Below are 16,032 nucleotides of genomic sequence, written 5' to 3'. Positions count from 1 at the left end.
ACATAACATGCCCGGCTGAATGGTTCTGTAACATCCATTTTACTTACTTTGTGGAGCTTTCAGCAGCCAGGCTATTTATAGGATAGTGTACATGTGTCTGTAAATCCTGGTGTGTTATAGATGAGATATTTCAATGGCAGGATGAAGCTAAAGTAGACATTAATGCACATTTGCAAATGGTTGTTTGAGCAGAAGGACAAATCTACTATGTACAGCAGCATCCTGTCACCACAAAACACACGACCCTACAATTCCCTTATTGGGACTGTTCATGTACATGATGGATTACTGAACATACAGGCTCAGGGGCCCAAAGTGTCAGGGTCCGCCCTGGCCTTCACCTGCACAATGTCATTCGAAGAGACACAGGACGTACAGACCTTGAATGCAATGTAAATGCAAAGTGACACCAAACGACCAGAAAAGAGACATAATGACTATAAAGACACATGCAACAACTAAACAAGACACTAAATGACTACAAAAGGAACAAAAAGAAACAAAATGACTATATCGACACAGAACAAGCAAGATACAAAATCATTAAAATACAAAAATAAAACAAACCAAAAATAGACCAAATGACCACAAAGAGGCAAAAACGACCAAAAATAAGGCACAAAATGACAGCAACGAGACAAAAAACAATAAAAAGAGGCTAAACAGCCATAAAGTCTGTACGTCTTACTCCTATGTAGGAGAGGTGTTGGGCTCGTTTGCATGTCGGTGCCTAGCGACACATTGTCTCATAATCCCCCCATGTACACCTAGATACATTGAGAACCGGTTCTGAGTCCATACTCTTACTATCGAGTGATGATGATGCTCTATTTAAAGCTTCAGAAGTTGATTTGTCTTAATTTGATGTTTCAGGCTGGAAATAAGGTCAGGGTGAAGTTTTAGATTCTTGCTTGCTAGCCCTGACAGCAAGACCATCCAACAAATGCCAGTGATGTCTTCTTTGGCACCCTCTGAAGATGTTAAATCAGGTGATGCTGTAATTGGTCCTACAGGGGGCACTTTAAGGCTACAGTGCTTGACACCTATTACAGACAACAACTTCCTTGTTCCCAGAGCAACAAACAAGACAAGTTTTGTGCTCTTTGCCAGTCCAGCAACAGTGTGAGACTGTAGAAAAAGGATTTCCTGCTCATTGCATGGATCTTTCAGTCATATAAATTATAGCAAGCAATGTAATCCTTGATTATTAATTTCATGACGGAGGGGCTGACATTTGACAGGATCCTCCAACTAGAAACTTGTTCATTGTAGACCCATTGACAGGGGAGGAGGGAGGGAGAAGTAGTGGTGGTGAGAGGGAGTCAGCGTAAGATCCAGATCCTGAGAGCCATCGATGAGGAAGTGTAATTGAACCTGCTGTGTAGACGGTGGAACGCGTCTCATCGCTGTAGTTCCTGGAGAGAGCGTCACACATCAAACCGCATGGACTGGTGACCACATCGTACTGGGAATTACCGGGATGTCAAGGGAATAATAACAATAGTAATGTGCCTTATTTGCACCGAGTCGGTGCCACCTCAGCGGTAGGGGTTGTGGAGAGAAGGAAAGAGGAGGAGGAGGAGGAGGAGGGGGTAGACAGCCTGGCAGACAGGTGCGACTCCACAGCCTGTTTCATTTTCTCTCGGTCCTATTATTAAGTAGTAGAGCCATGGATACCCGCAAGGAAAACAAGGTAAGAAAAGCCATGAAACCCAAAACGACGAAGCGAAAAGAGAAGAAATACAAAACCGGGAGGTTTATCAGGAGGAAATCGCTGCGATCTTTGGGGAATTTCATGGGAAGGATCCTTAAAACTTTGGGCACTTTGGCGCACTTTGGCGACGCTGAACCGCCGGACGCGGAGGACGACGACGGCGGCTTCGGGCAAAGCTCTTCTGGGGGGTTCAAAGACGACTGTGCGCAGGTCTCCAGAGAGGGAACCGTGAAGAAGAGCTCCACGGTGTCTTCCACTCACGGCTCGGTGAAAGACAGGCTGTCGTGGTGCTACGGTGACAAGACTCCTGGGGTGCTGGGACTGAAGAACCACGGCAACACCTGTTTCATGAACGCCGTGGTTCAGTGCCTCAGCAACACGGACCTGCTGGCCGAGTACCTCGGGCTGGAGCAGTACAAGTCGGATTCGTGCCACAGGAGAGTGAACGGGGAGCTGAGCGGCGAGGAGCCGCAAACCGCCAGGGGAGAGGTGATCGAGCAGCTGGCGTCGCTGGTTCGAGGGCTGTGGACCCTGGAGTACACACCGCAGCTGTCTGTGGAGTTCAAGGTAAGGACACAGTGGGCACTGGGTGTTTATCTATTGGGTTGCTGCTGATGTCACTGGGTTGTTGTGTTGTTCTTTGTTTAGTTGTATATGTAGGCTAGTCTACTGTGATGGCCACAGCTAAATTACCTGACATGCCATTGAGGAAATTCTTAGAAATTACTTCACAGAAGGAGTTTTATTTTGTGTTTGTGACAAATCTCCAGTATGCTATTATTTTCTTTGGAACTTCTTTGGAGCCACACAATTATAGTTACACAAATACCAGTTTTGGTTAAATATTACTGGGAAAATAGGGCCAGGCCAATATGGGATTTTTGATAGATGACACATTCACTTAATACTTATTAACCAGGCTTGAATGAAAACAGACCTTTTTGGGGGGCTGTGCACCAATTTTGCACCAATATGATTACACAAAGCTCGGTGGAAGGATGCTCTCCAGAACTTCCTAAAGAATATATAACATTATTAAACATTATACAGACTTGTCAACTACATCACCATCTTTGTAGAAGTAGTCCAGAACGTTGCTGCCAGTACAATGTCACTTTCCAGCCATCTGTATGTAAAGAAAAATATCGTATTTGTCCAGTGTGCTGCTGGACATAATATGTGATGATAACACCATTTTTTAAATCACTTCAAGCATTGATTTTGGCATTATATGTTCCTTGAAAAAAGTTTTCATATCAGTGCCTACAGGACAACATACACCGATACTGATCAATACTGATTTTTCTATGACAGGTCAATATCGGCCAACCCATATATCTGCTTGCACTATTGGAAAGTAATGTTTTTTTTTCAGAAATGTACTTTTTTCAGTTTATTCAGCAAGCAGCTGCAGCAACAATAAGGTTATATTACTATCTTAACAAAGCAGGCATGGGACCAAGACCCCCAGGGGCGCTGGAAGTTTGAAACCCCCCAAAGTTAAACAACCGTGTCATTTGTTTTGTCATTATTTTATGAACTGCACATTTGTCTGGGAGTGTGTTGTACTACAGCACAATAAAACCAATATCACAGGGCCTTAAGGCTTTTTAAATCAAATTACCACAAAGTAATTGTCACACAGCAAACCTGCAGCCAGGTTTTCCAGTACAGGAGTGCTGGTGGGTTTCTGGGTCTCTAAGCAAAATATAATTAAGCTGCCTTGAGTTGCCTGCTGTGTGTCCTGCACTCAATGGGTACTAGGAGAAGACAGGGAACATACACAGAGAGAGAGGGAGAGAGAGAGAAGGGGGTCAATGGGGGTTCAACAGGAAATTTGTGCTTCAGGGCCCCCCATGAGCTACTCCAGCCATAAAGAGATGTCTTAATCTTCAGGTTAGATTACTTATTCTCATTCTTCCCATGGAATCTCCCCAGTTACCAGCCAAACAGTTTATTTGCCTCCAAACACAGCCAGAATAGCTTTTGTGCATCCTGTGCCATTCCAATACTTAGCAGCCAGTCTAGCAGCACTCAGGCATTTGTCAAGAGGATTTTGTGGGATTTGTAAGCCGTATCATCAACTACCACATATCACAGTCTATATTGGCAAAACAAATATTTGAATGAATATGTCAGGTGAGCACTTGACTGAATGTGGTTCAAAGGGCATCCCGTTTCCTTTAATAAAGATGCACAGGTCGGGTTTCAGTAAAGATAAAAACACCTCACCACTTTGCCTCCTAGTTTCGACATTTTATGATTGTTTGCTGAACTAGATTGGTGTCCGCATACAATGTGGTTACTGATTACACTCAGGCTGCAGTGTCTCCACTTGACTCACCTGCCCTACAACGCAGCACTTCAGGTGGTTTGTCTGCATTCCTCGACTGTCAGGTGGAGTGCGGAGGAGTGAAACATTCCAGTTTATGTACACAAACTGTTTAATGCAACATTCAACATATAAGGATATTAAAAAAGATATCAAATCAATAAGTGGTCACATACTTACACAGAGAAGGCTTTTTTTTTTTTTTTTGCGGTTGCAGTCACTCATGGTTTTTGTGAACCAGGGCTGCAGGGTTCCCTCTGGGCTCAGAGGATGACAGTCGACCTGCTCTGTTGCATCAACAGACAGCCTGGGGGAAGTTGTAGGGGAGTGGGTATGCAACATGTGCACAAAAACACACACATACTAGGAGACTGAGTGGGATACCATTCATAATGGAAAAGGTTGATATGCATGACTTTGCATGAAGCTTTGTTCCTCATCCACTACGAAGAGTTAATAATAAATGAATGACATGTATAAGAGAGACAGCGCAGTCGGTTCCAAAGCTTTAGGGGAAAGGTGGATGATTAACGCAGAAAAAGATGCTGTTTTGATGTGAAAAATTCAGGGAGCCGTGGTGCTGTGGGTCATTAATGCTGAACACCTTTCGTGTACGATATAAAGAGCAGATTTTAAACTCTTGTCACGAGCATGTTCACTAACTTGAGCCCCTGTAGACTTGTGATATTATAAAAAAGTTTCTGCTGGGAGAAACACAAAGTTCTGAAGGATTTTTTAAGGCCTTGAATGTAAAAATCTGAATTTATATTCGTTAGAAATGTCCTCTTTTGAAGTGGCTCCTGGTTACACTGTGCACAGCATGATGAGATTAGTTCCTCTTGATCAGGACACAAGTTTTCACACATTACCAAACAGATGAAAAACTACCGTATATGAAGAACATACTATGGCACCTGGGGCTCTCGCTAGCACAGAATTTCCTTGCAGATGATACCAATAGCTGATAATTGCCTGCTTTTCATGGCGGATAAGATAAGCAATACATTCATATTTGTTCATAATTTCTAGTTTATGCATACTTGAGGGTAAAAAAGACCAAGCTGTAATGAGCAAAAATGGATAATTAAATATTCTTAAGCCCTTGACCTTAATGTTTGAATGTGCTGCTCTGTGCTTAAATAGAGTTTGTCACTCTTTCCTCTATTTCCCTCTAATCCCTCTCATCATAGTTGGCTGCAATAAAAAAAGAAAGAATTCTATGTCCTTCACTCCCCTTTTCTCGCCTCGCCCGATCGCATCAACACAGTGATTTGTGTGTGTGTGTGTGCTCATCCCAGGGTGAAGCAGGAGAGAGGATGTTTACTGTAGCAAGTGCATTCAGCCTGGAAAAGGAGGCTGCCCCCCTGCTGAGATGCCTCCAATGTCTGTGCACTCAGAGGGAGAGAGAAAGAGAAAGTGGGAGGGAGAGACATTGCTGGTAAACAAAACTATATCGTCCCTACTGTGATCCTCATAAGACCCCCCCTGGAGCTGTAATCGGGAGCAAGGGACAGAAAACTTTGACAATGGTTGATGGTTATTACCAAATGTCTCTACACTTAAAGAGAGAGACTGGCCTGTGTGGGAGAGAAAAAAAATGAGCTTTTGTATTACTTTTTCAACTTTTTGGGTTTGTTTTGGGATCTATTAGGAGTGAGTAGAAATCCCTTCAGTAGAAATCACCATGTCTCAACTGAAAACACCAGAACGACCTCAGGCTGCTCAGGGAGTTAGGTCAACATTTACATGTGACGTGCATAATCACAAAAAGTTTGACTTGGAGCTTGTTGGGTTGGCTAACTCTGTCTTCCTTGGTCTTTCACGAAACTAAAGTGCAGCATGCATCAGTTGTCTTGCAAGAATTTAGGCTTATACATATCTACTGTTTAATAGGACTGCTTAATTATGGAAACAGTTATAACCATGATTAATATCATATCAATATCAAGATTAATGAATCTGATTACTTGCTGACTTTGGAAACATCTTGTATTTATTTTACTTAAAAAAACAAAAACAAAGTTAAATATGATTTAATTTTTTTTCAAAGTCAAAATGAGAATAAAATATATCAATGTATTTACCAAATAAAAATAATAAATACAATAATTAGATTAAAAAAAAGAAAATCATCTATGTTGAAATGTTAATGCTTTCCAACGACCTACTGAAAACTACGAAAAAATTATAAATAAAAATAAATTAGACCAAATAAATGTGTTGTAATGCACTGCAGCAACTAACTGAAAACTCCCAAACATATACTCAACTATTTGGTAAACTGTATTCAACACATTCCAGTCAGTAACTCAGCAAAAATGGGCCAAAACACACCGCTATAAAGGAAAGGCCTGGGATGCTCTGGATTTGTCACACAAGATAAAACAGGAGCATCATTGCAAAACAGAATGCGGCACTAGTCACTTTATCTCTATAATCTTAAATTTATAATCACTGGAAGCAAAATTTGTATTTAAGAATGAAATTAATCAATTTCCCAGACCTATTGTGTGATGTCAGCCTTTGTACCAAAATCATTTCAGGGTGCTGAAATGTAATTGTGTGATTCGTTAGACTTATTAAACAAGTGAAGGTCGTGTTTTATAAAAAGCATTTTAGGTTCAGCTTACTTATACTTATACAAGGTACTTATTCCACACAGTAAAAATAATGAGAAAAATGAAGGTTCCCTGTGAATAATTGTTAGATTGTTAAAAATTCTTCACCTGCACACACTCATTAGAATCCGACAACTTGAGTCTGACTGATATGAAAAGTGCAACCAAATGCAGCTAAGCTAAATGACAGTGATCAGCCTAATGGAAGTGCTGTATATAAAGGTCAACATTTCCAGCTCTGCCAGAACTGCTTCACTACACATCTGACGTTGATGAAATCTGGAGGGATGAAGTGTCCTATTATTGGTTGCTCCAAAAGTTGTCCACATCAATTTAACTCGATGACAGAGTGAGCTCATTCGTTTTAATGCCTTACACTTCTGACCTAAAGGATTTAACAACACAGTAACTACTTTTAAAAGTTGTTGCGTAGGAGCCCGAATTCATCTTTTTTCCGCTTGACAGGATGCAGCTCCGTGAGGCCAGAGGAGCTCAGCCGGGAAGATGAAGCCTGGTGTTTTAAGTAGTCTTGTTTGTTCTGGGAGTGCAGGCAGTGTGTGACAGTGAGTCAGGGCAGCGAGACTGATGGTTTGTTTGTCTTTCCTTGTCTCTGCTCTCCTTCAAGGACCACTCTCATTCTCACTCTCAGTGCTGAAGATGTATACATTGTTTGTAGAAACGCACACACACACACACACACGCACACGCACGCACACACACACACACACATTGCTTTGGGGATATGCACCACCTGGACTCTGTGCTCAATTTGCACAGCAGGGCTGCCTCTCATTTCAGTCTGATGGCGACAGTTTTTTAGAGAAGCAGATGGGGGGGACTTTTTGGAGAATTTAGCAGTGTGTGTCTAGAAGATTTTTTTCTTCTCTTTTTAGCACACAAGCTTACAATGGATATAATAATCAGTGTTAGGGCTGGGTGATGTGGCCAAAGTATTATATCCCTATAATATCCCTATATAGGTAAATTCATATCTCAATAACACTATAAACTCCTCAATAAAAGTTTGGAAATGTTTCTCCCTTTTAAAAATATCAGTTTGTATTTTATATAGTCGGAAAACCTGATTAGTCACCTTTACGACGAGGTACAATTTATAAGGATCGTGCATTTCTGGAACGAGCAACACGGCTAAACGTGTGGGTAGTGTCCCCCAAGAAATGTCCCTGCAATATTTATCTGTTGGTATTCACTCTTTTTTGAGGAGTTTATATCATGATATAGCATGTTTTCTGATAATTCAATACATAAAAAGTTTAAATAATAAGCATATGATCAAGGTTTTTTTTTGTATACTCCACACCTAATATTACCGGCACAGGCCCAGGGGCCCAAGAATGTCTGGGGCCCCCCTTGGCCTTCACCTGCAAAATATCACTCAAAGAATCACTTACCAACCAGGAAGACACTCAAAGTGACCGCAAAGAAAAACAAAAGAGAGACACAAAAGAGTACAAAGAGACCAAAACAATAGATGCAAAACAGCTGCAAAGAGCCAATGAACGACTATAAAAAGGGGGAAAAACAACCACAGACAACAAATAATTATGAAGAGACACAAAATATAAAGTTGAAAGTAATGCCCTGTAATTTGCAGATAAACCATGTGATTGTGAGCCAGGACGCCTAGCTTAATACGACTCATATAAACGAATTGTTAGGTAGTGACCTCAAGTGGTCGTCGTAGTTATGACAGGAGGAAACGAGGAAGTGAGGCGACGTAGGAAAAAAAAAATGTGTACGTTCTACTAAACAGATACAACTCCGTCATATTTACCTATGAAAGTAGTTACTATGCCAAAACCAGACCTTTTTTATAAACTTAACTGATTAAGTAGTTCAGCATTAAATAGAACGGTCATATTTTTCATATAAACTGTTGTACAGAAGATCTTTGGTTTGCTTCAGCTTTACTCACACAAGGATGTAAATATTGCTAGAATGCAGTTTTACCAATGGTTTTGCGGTAGAAGCAATATAGAAAAATATATACATTCTTGTATCTAATCAGTGTATATTACATTTGGATACAGACAAAGAGTGTGATTAGTGTCTCAGCTGTTGAAGTGAGTGGGCAAGTAGTAATGCTTCACACACTTCATCTCATACTTATAAAACACAAGTTAGACCACTTACAAGACCGGTAACAGAGCCACCATATGCTGTTTGGAAGCAGCATGCATTCCCACGACTCAGTGAGCCGCACTCCATTATACCTGCACCGCTGTGACAAAAGGCAATAAAGAAACACAAGGAGAAGTGTGTCTGTGCTGTATCTGTGTAAGCACTTCAATATGAGACCGTTTTCCACCAGGTTTATTATCCCTCCTATGATTTATGTACCAAGCACAGTGTAGGAAGCCATGGGAATAAATCAATCTTAAGTATTATGGGATGTGATGCAGCGATCACCGAAACATGTCTAGGATGACTTTCCTACTTTGTCTTAATGATGGGGAAGCATATGGAAAAAAATGGCATACATGTTCATGCAGCTCCTGATAACGTGACAGACACAGCTTCCTAGACTCACAGTAACGTATTTACAGTCTCAGCTGTGAATCTTCAAAGTATCAATTTCTCAGTTTCAGCAGAGCCCAGGGAGCCTTCCCTGGGCTGTAAACCATTCAGAGGCGATTATTTCCATCGCATCTCATCCCTTCTTATTTCTTACTGATCGCCTGTAAATCCCACGCAGGGGACATCTGCAGACATGCAAGCTTTGTTCACTCTTGACTCGCTGGCACCTTTATCGAAGGATTTCCAAGCATCTCAGCGCTGCAGAGGAAATATGGGTCCGATTCCAAGACGCGGCATTTAGATTTGTGATCAAAAAATACCTGGCTGCTCTCTATTGTTCTGGAGGTGAATCCAGTGTGGCCTAGGATTGCACAAAAAGGCTGAGTTAGTTAAGACTGGGATGGATTGCAGGAGGAGAAGGGAAGGAAGGTGAGGTGCTATAGTGCTAAGAGAGGCTCATATGTGTGTGCACCTATACATTTATCTTTGTGAGAACTAATTTAAGTTTTAGACCACAATAGTGAGGACATTTTGGCTAGTCCTCACCCTCAGACAGACAGTAAAATCCCTGTTTTTAGCCCTGGTTTTAAGGTTAATGTTAGAATTAGCATTAAGTGAGGCTAAAGGTACGGGCATTTAGGCATTTAATTGTGGTGGTTTAGGCTTGGGTAAGGTGCTCTGGACTGCATTATGTCAATAAGTGTGGAGCTGCAAAGAAGAAGACAAAATACGTCAAAGAAAGGTTATTAAATGCAAGTATTTTCTGGTTTGTGGTCAAAATAAGACATTTGAGGACGTTATTTTGGTATTTGGAAAACAATGATGGATGTTTTCACAATCTGACATTTTATAGACATAATCAACTGATGGGTTAAATGTGCAATATGCAATTCTGGACACATATTTTTGATTGGTTGATTGAGTCTCATTCACAGGTCGTCAAATACTGATGCTTTGGGTTGGTTGTTCGGCCCAGTTTCCACCCCAAAGCATGTGTATTGTGAGATCTGAGAATGAGACTCAACAATCAGTTATTTTTCTCCAGAATCACATACTGCACCTTTAATCAAGCAAATAATCTTCAGATCAATCAAGAAAGAAAATAACCATTAATTGCACCAGCTCTGACTGTGTGTCCTTTGTGTTTGTGTGTGTATGTGTGTGTTAGTTGGTGCTCAGCTGGAGCTGATTAGTGGAAGGAATGACTCTTACATGATAGAAAGGAGAGATAATAGAACGAGAGAAAAAACTAAAGTTTGTGTGTGTGTGTGTGGGACAGAAAAGGGATAGATGGATCCCAGAGAGAGAGAGAGAGACAGCGAGAGAGAGCGAGAGAGAGAGAGAGAGAGGTATAAGTGGAGATTATAAGTGATGACTTTCCTGCGTCCAGGGGTGAGGCGGCAACACCAGACTGCTGAAAAATGAAACAGCAAATGGAGCAGCCAGTAATGACAGATTCTATCCAGCCTCATTCCAGCCACACCTGTGGGGTGGTGGTGAGTGTGTGAAAAAGCAGTGTTTGTGTGTGTGTGTAGTTCCTCTATAGGTCATGGCCTATCATAATTTGTCAGCATCATTCTCAGTCCGTCACGAGAAATCCATCCAGGCCTGTTTGGCGGGCCGGACCGCGATGAGGTGCAGTGGTGTAAACAGTATTTTTTGGGAGAGAGAGGAGGGACATTTGGTTGATGTATGTTTAAAGTAGATTCCTGGCCTGCCAGCACTCTGATCCGTCATTGTTTACAGAGTAGGAAGATGGATCTAGGCAGGGCATCAGGGGGTAATGGTGTGAGGTGAAGCAAGGGTAGCAAGACGGGACACTAAAACAGACATCTGGGTGTGGGAGCAGGGGGTGTAGCCAAAGTGCAGCTCCTGGATCTGCTGACCGCTGCGAGGTCACGACCCCTGCTGTGGAGGCAGCACAGGTTTATGGCTGTCTTTTGTCATTCTGTTATCTTTCTTTCATGCTTTCTTTTTCTTTGTTGCTTATATTTTTTTGTTGAAAAGCTGTTCGTGAAAAGACTGATTCTTTTTACTAAGAAAGAAAATCAAATGAAAAGTAATTGCCAGCACCACAAATCAGACGCTGCGCTCCTGGGTTTTCAACTTTTGATTGTCCCCAAACACTCAAGTTCTATTTTAATATGACCTGAAACCAATTAAAGCCCCCAGTCTTCTGTTTAAAGCAACTACAATGAGTTTCAACTGGTTATGAAACCGTCTCAATCTAGTTTTTTAGTACTGAAGCCTCTGTATGACCTACATAGACCATCGGCAAGAAGATTGGCTATTTCTATATTGTTCTACTTAATGCCTGTTATTGGGTCTGATTCCCTGCAAACTAAGAATAAATAATTTACACACAAACGTTGAAGAGACTAGGTTTACATTTTCCCAGGCAAAGTTTGGCAGTATGTAGTATGTTAGACAGTTAATATGTTTCTTTAGAGAGTTTTATTTTTTTACATTATATTTTGTGTTATGGTTGATACTGGGGCAGGATCAGCAAGGAGAAAAAAATATAAATAGTCACCTTTACAAAATAAATAAATGAAATATAAAAGTGAAAGTAATAGAGCATAAGCAAAAACATGAGTCAACCTTGGTCGGTTATTCAACCATCTTACTCGTAGACAGTTATGTAATACATTGTAAGTAATGGTCTCAATCTACATTGGTGGCTAAAACAAAGTTTACTTTGTTTCACCATTGTCACAGCACAGTTATTTATCTTGAATAACTACAAATAGACACCACACCAGGTCAAATCCAATCAGGTGTGGGTTGAGAATAAGATCCTTGTTCCAGACTGATCAATTGTTCTTGCAAAAAAACTCCCAGTTCCCTCAAATTGACCCTTCCGCCCACCTTTATCCTCTCCTTGACTCGCTCTGAAGTGTTTGCTCAACAAACACTTAAGATCCCACCAGATCTGTGCTCACGTCAGCTTTGAACACGGCTAGTGTTTACAAAGGAACTTGACATTTCCACTAACCTGCAATTTGTTTCTTTGTGTCTCCACCCTTTCTTTACATCTCATTATTTTTTTTCCTTCATTTCAATTCTCCCTTTTACAAGAATTTAATTAAAAAGGCTTGATGCCTGGGAATACAACCTCGCCACTTTGCCAAATCTTTTAAGTGCCTTTGAGGCTGTGTGGCACATGTCACCAGAGACACTCGGAGAGACAACACTGTAAACAGAAATCAAAAAGAAGAGCAGAATTATACCCAGCTTTGAAACACACAATCAAACAGAGGAAGGAAACAACAGATGAGGCCAGTGGAGGGTCATCCCCTCATCTTAATGAAGTCGTAACCTCTTGATGTCATCAGGTTTATGTGCCCAGACTCACCGTAACCTTGGAAACTGTCTTAGTATTTTGCCGCTAACTTTGAGAGATTGTGCAGCCTCCGTTTTCTCACTTTTCATCTCGGGGGGCCGGCCCCAACAGCGCCATCCTTTTTGATAGGGAGACAGAAAAACAACTGGCAGGTCTGTTGAAACTCCGCCAGCATCCCTACCTCCCTCACTCCTCTCCTCCCTTACTCCACCGCTCCCTCTCTCCATCTGTCCCTCATCCCTCCATCCCCTGTAAGTGCTTCCTCATAGCGATGAAGCTCATTAGCGGGCTGTCTCCGTCAGGTAGAGGGGGGCCCTCCCTCCAATGTTTATATTTAGATCCTGGGATACTGCAGGTATAATGTGGTGATTTTTAATGAGGCTGGATCCTGTCAGTCACACACAGAGAGGGAGCGAAGTAGCCGCCCAGTGTAGTGTTAATGCTGTCGTTAGTTTTGCGTATCATTTACTGTGTTTGACTCATAAAGTCACAACTCCTTCCTCATAATTGAATTAGACAGTCTGGTGGAGTTTTTTTCTAGTAACACCTGTCAGAGTTGTGGATGTCCTCTGTGTCAGTCATCGTTTGGTATGCAGCGTATGAATATCATATTTTCCTAAATATTGAGCACTACAAATGGCTCATGAAGACTGGCGTGTCTGACTTTGTTTACTAATGCTGTTATGCTGCCAAAAATAGCAATTGTAGTACTTTATCAAAGGGGGTACTTCATCCACAAAATAACCATTCAAAAATCAACTACTCATCCTCTATAACCTTGAATTAATTTTAAGGAAGGGTGACGCATTCCTTTGAGCAACTATAGTGTTTAAACTCTATTTTATATAAATTAACTTGTGCTTAACGTTTTTACTTGGTGTCAATTTTCTCAATATTAATGGAGTAATCTGTTTTATTGCTATATGTGTGTGTCCTGGTTATTCTCAAGTGAAGCTCACTCTTTCCCAAAGGCTGAAATGTCTTTGGGAAAGGGAAATTTTCTGACCTTCACTTTAATCTCAATTTAATACAAATGGCTTGTCAGGTCCTAATGATATGTTTTAAAACGGATAACTTGTGGCCAGTCGTCAGCTTTTTGTTTGGCAGTTGCAATGTCATTTGACATTGAAGTGATTGTGCTTCTGTGTAATTATATCATCCATTTTAGTGATGAAAAACATTTTCTCTCTCTCTCTCTCTCTCTCTCTCTCTCTCTCTCTCTCTCTCTCTCTCTCTCTCTCTCTCTTTCAGAAGATGCACATGCACATTCAAGAGTAAACCCACACAAAAGTCAACACAACATTCCCCTTGAAACAAGTGGCTCAGCTTTACTGTTGAAATTAAACTGTAAATAAAAAGTATGCAAATGTAAATTTGCTGGATAAGTATAGATTGGGTAAAATCATAGCTTAATTTAAAAGTTTCCTGGTTCCAGCTTCTTGTATATGATAATAAGATATTTGTCATACTTGACAGTAAATTTCACATAGACATCTAAAGATCTCAACTTGCGCTGTGGGATAATAGGCACTGTTTTTGGACATTTTAAAGACCAAATGATACATTTCAAAATAATCTGGAGGTTGCAGCCAAGCTCCAACCTCCAAATCTTAAATGCGAAGCTAATAAGGACATTCCTTAAACCTGCATTCTTTCTAACGGCCAGCAGGGGGCGGCTCCCCTGGATACAAAGAGAGGTTCATTATATAGAAGTCTGTGAGAAAATGACCCTACTTTTCATTTCATTTATTACCTCAGTAAACATTTTCCTAATGAGTTTCTGCCCTCCATCGCTAGTCGTTTTCAATACAACATGATGCTCAGTTAGTAAATTATGGTCTCATTTAGAATAAAATAGACGATAAAGCAGGTTATGCATTCGGGTGTGGCTACCTTGTAATTGACAGGTTGTAAACTTTGACCCTTTCACTGTTTGTTTTTAGTTCATTAAAGTTAAACTACTTTTCTGGACTAGAAGCCTGTTTAAGGCATGTTCATTTTGAATTGATTGATTTTGAAGTTTGATGCTTGTAATGAAGAGCCCTAAGTCTCAAACTTTTTTCAGAAAGTTTCCTATGTTTTTCCAGGGTACAACATCTAAAGAGAATAGTCAATAACTTCATTACATGATCCTATCATGGCCAAGTACTGCCTGGCAGATGTTCTTAAATGAGTCTGCATTAAGAGATGATAAGAGAGAGAAATGTCCCTGCTTTTCCCCATCTCTCCCCTGAGTACTCCAAGTAGAACCAGCTCTAACTTACTTAAATGATGAGCTCCTGTGCTCCATGCGATCATGGCCTCATTTTGTCAGGAAAGATTTTGGTATTTAATGACTTAAAAATCGCCCATAGTATTAATTATGATGTTTCTTCTCTCCTCAGAGCATAGTGGCAAAGTACGGCTCTCAGTTTCGAGGAAACTCTCAGCATGATGCCCTCGAATTCCTCCTCTGGCTTTTGGACAGAGTTCATGAAGATGCTAATCACATCCCCAACAACAACACGAATAGCAGCAGCAGCAGCAGCAGCAACAAGACCAAAGCCAACGCCAAGGTGAGTCCATTTCATCAACTAGCAGCCTGCAGGCTCTACAACAGTGAGGCGGCCCTTATTACTGCTGTTGCCTTGATGTGGTCAGTGATTAGGATCAAGGGTTACTTCTAATACAGATACGGCTTACTTTGACATTTTAATACCCTTTTGAAATCAAACTGGATCTTGTTGAGAGTTGTAGATGCTTGAGTCCTGATCACATGTATCATTCTCTCTCTCTCTCTCTCTCTCTCTCTCTCTCTCTCTCTCTCTGTCTCTCTTCCCCACATAGAAACACACCCATGTCTTGGTATCAATTTGTGCACAGATCTGTTTTTTATTTGTTGAGGTAATTGTCTTGACGACTTGACAAACTTTAATTAATTTATGCGCTTACCAGAAGGAGTGGGTGAATGAATTATAGTTCTTAATTAAATGGGATTATTGTATTGCATTATGCTTACTAGTGGAGTCTTAAACAGCAGCATTATGGATTAATAACCCACCTTTAGTCATTGGCAGTATTAAACTGTCTGAGGGTATTGGCTTCAAGATGACCACTGAAACTCACTCTTCATTTGTGTTTTTAAGCTTAATTCTGGCAAGTGAAAAGAGCTCCAACCTCCTGCTTAAATGAATAGATTAGATTTATTGAAGTGAGGTTGTATGGGGTACTTGTAGTGAGTGTATTTAATGGCGGTTGGTGTGCCCCCAGTTTAAAGAAAACAGGCAGGAGGACAGGCATGAAAGCTAAGCAATGCACTGTTGTAGACCGCAGCAAAACATATTTCAGCCACCCAAAAAAAATCTAAATCAGTTTAAGTGAATATTATATTTAGAATATTTTCAACGCTTTACCTTTCCATCAGTTAGAAAGGTAACTGTTATCTATGCTGTCTCCAAAGTGACCAGACTCCATTGAAAGAAACAGTAATTTAACCTCACAAAACACA

The 16,032-nt window shown here is 40.8% G+C and overlaps 1 protein-coding gene across 1 annotated transcript in view; it reads left to right on the top strand.

The window, feature by feature from the left end:
• The first annotated feature begins 1,639 nt into the window (after positions 1–1,639).
• The window catches only part of usp43a (ubiquitin specific peptidase 43a), a 158,067-nt gene continuing 143,674 nt past the window's right edge, over positions 1,640–16,032 (top strand). The window contains exons 1-2 of the mRNA XM_059339929.1: positions 1,640–2,281; positions 14,930–15,100. Coding sequence (XP_059195912.1) covers positions 1,670–2,281; positions 14,930–15,100 — 783 coding nt within the window. The 5' untranslated portion in view covers positions 1,640–1,669. The remainder of the gene's footprint in view (positions 2,282–14,929; positions 15,101–16,032) is intronic.

This window comes from Centropristis striata, chromosome 1 (genome assembly GCF_030273125.1).
Source record: "Centropristis striata isolate RG_2023a ecotype Rhode Island chromosome 1, C.striata_1.0, whole genome shotgun sequence".
In the NCBI taxonomy this organism is placed as follows: domain Eukaryota; kingdom Metazoa; phylum Chordata; class Actinopteri; order Perciformes; family Serranidae; genus Centropristis; species Centropristis striata.
This window is presented reverse-complemented; position numbering and strand designations above follow the sequence as displayed.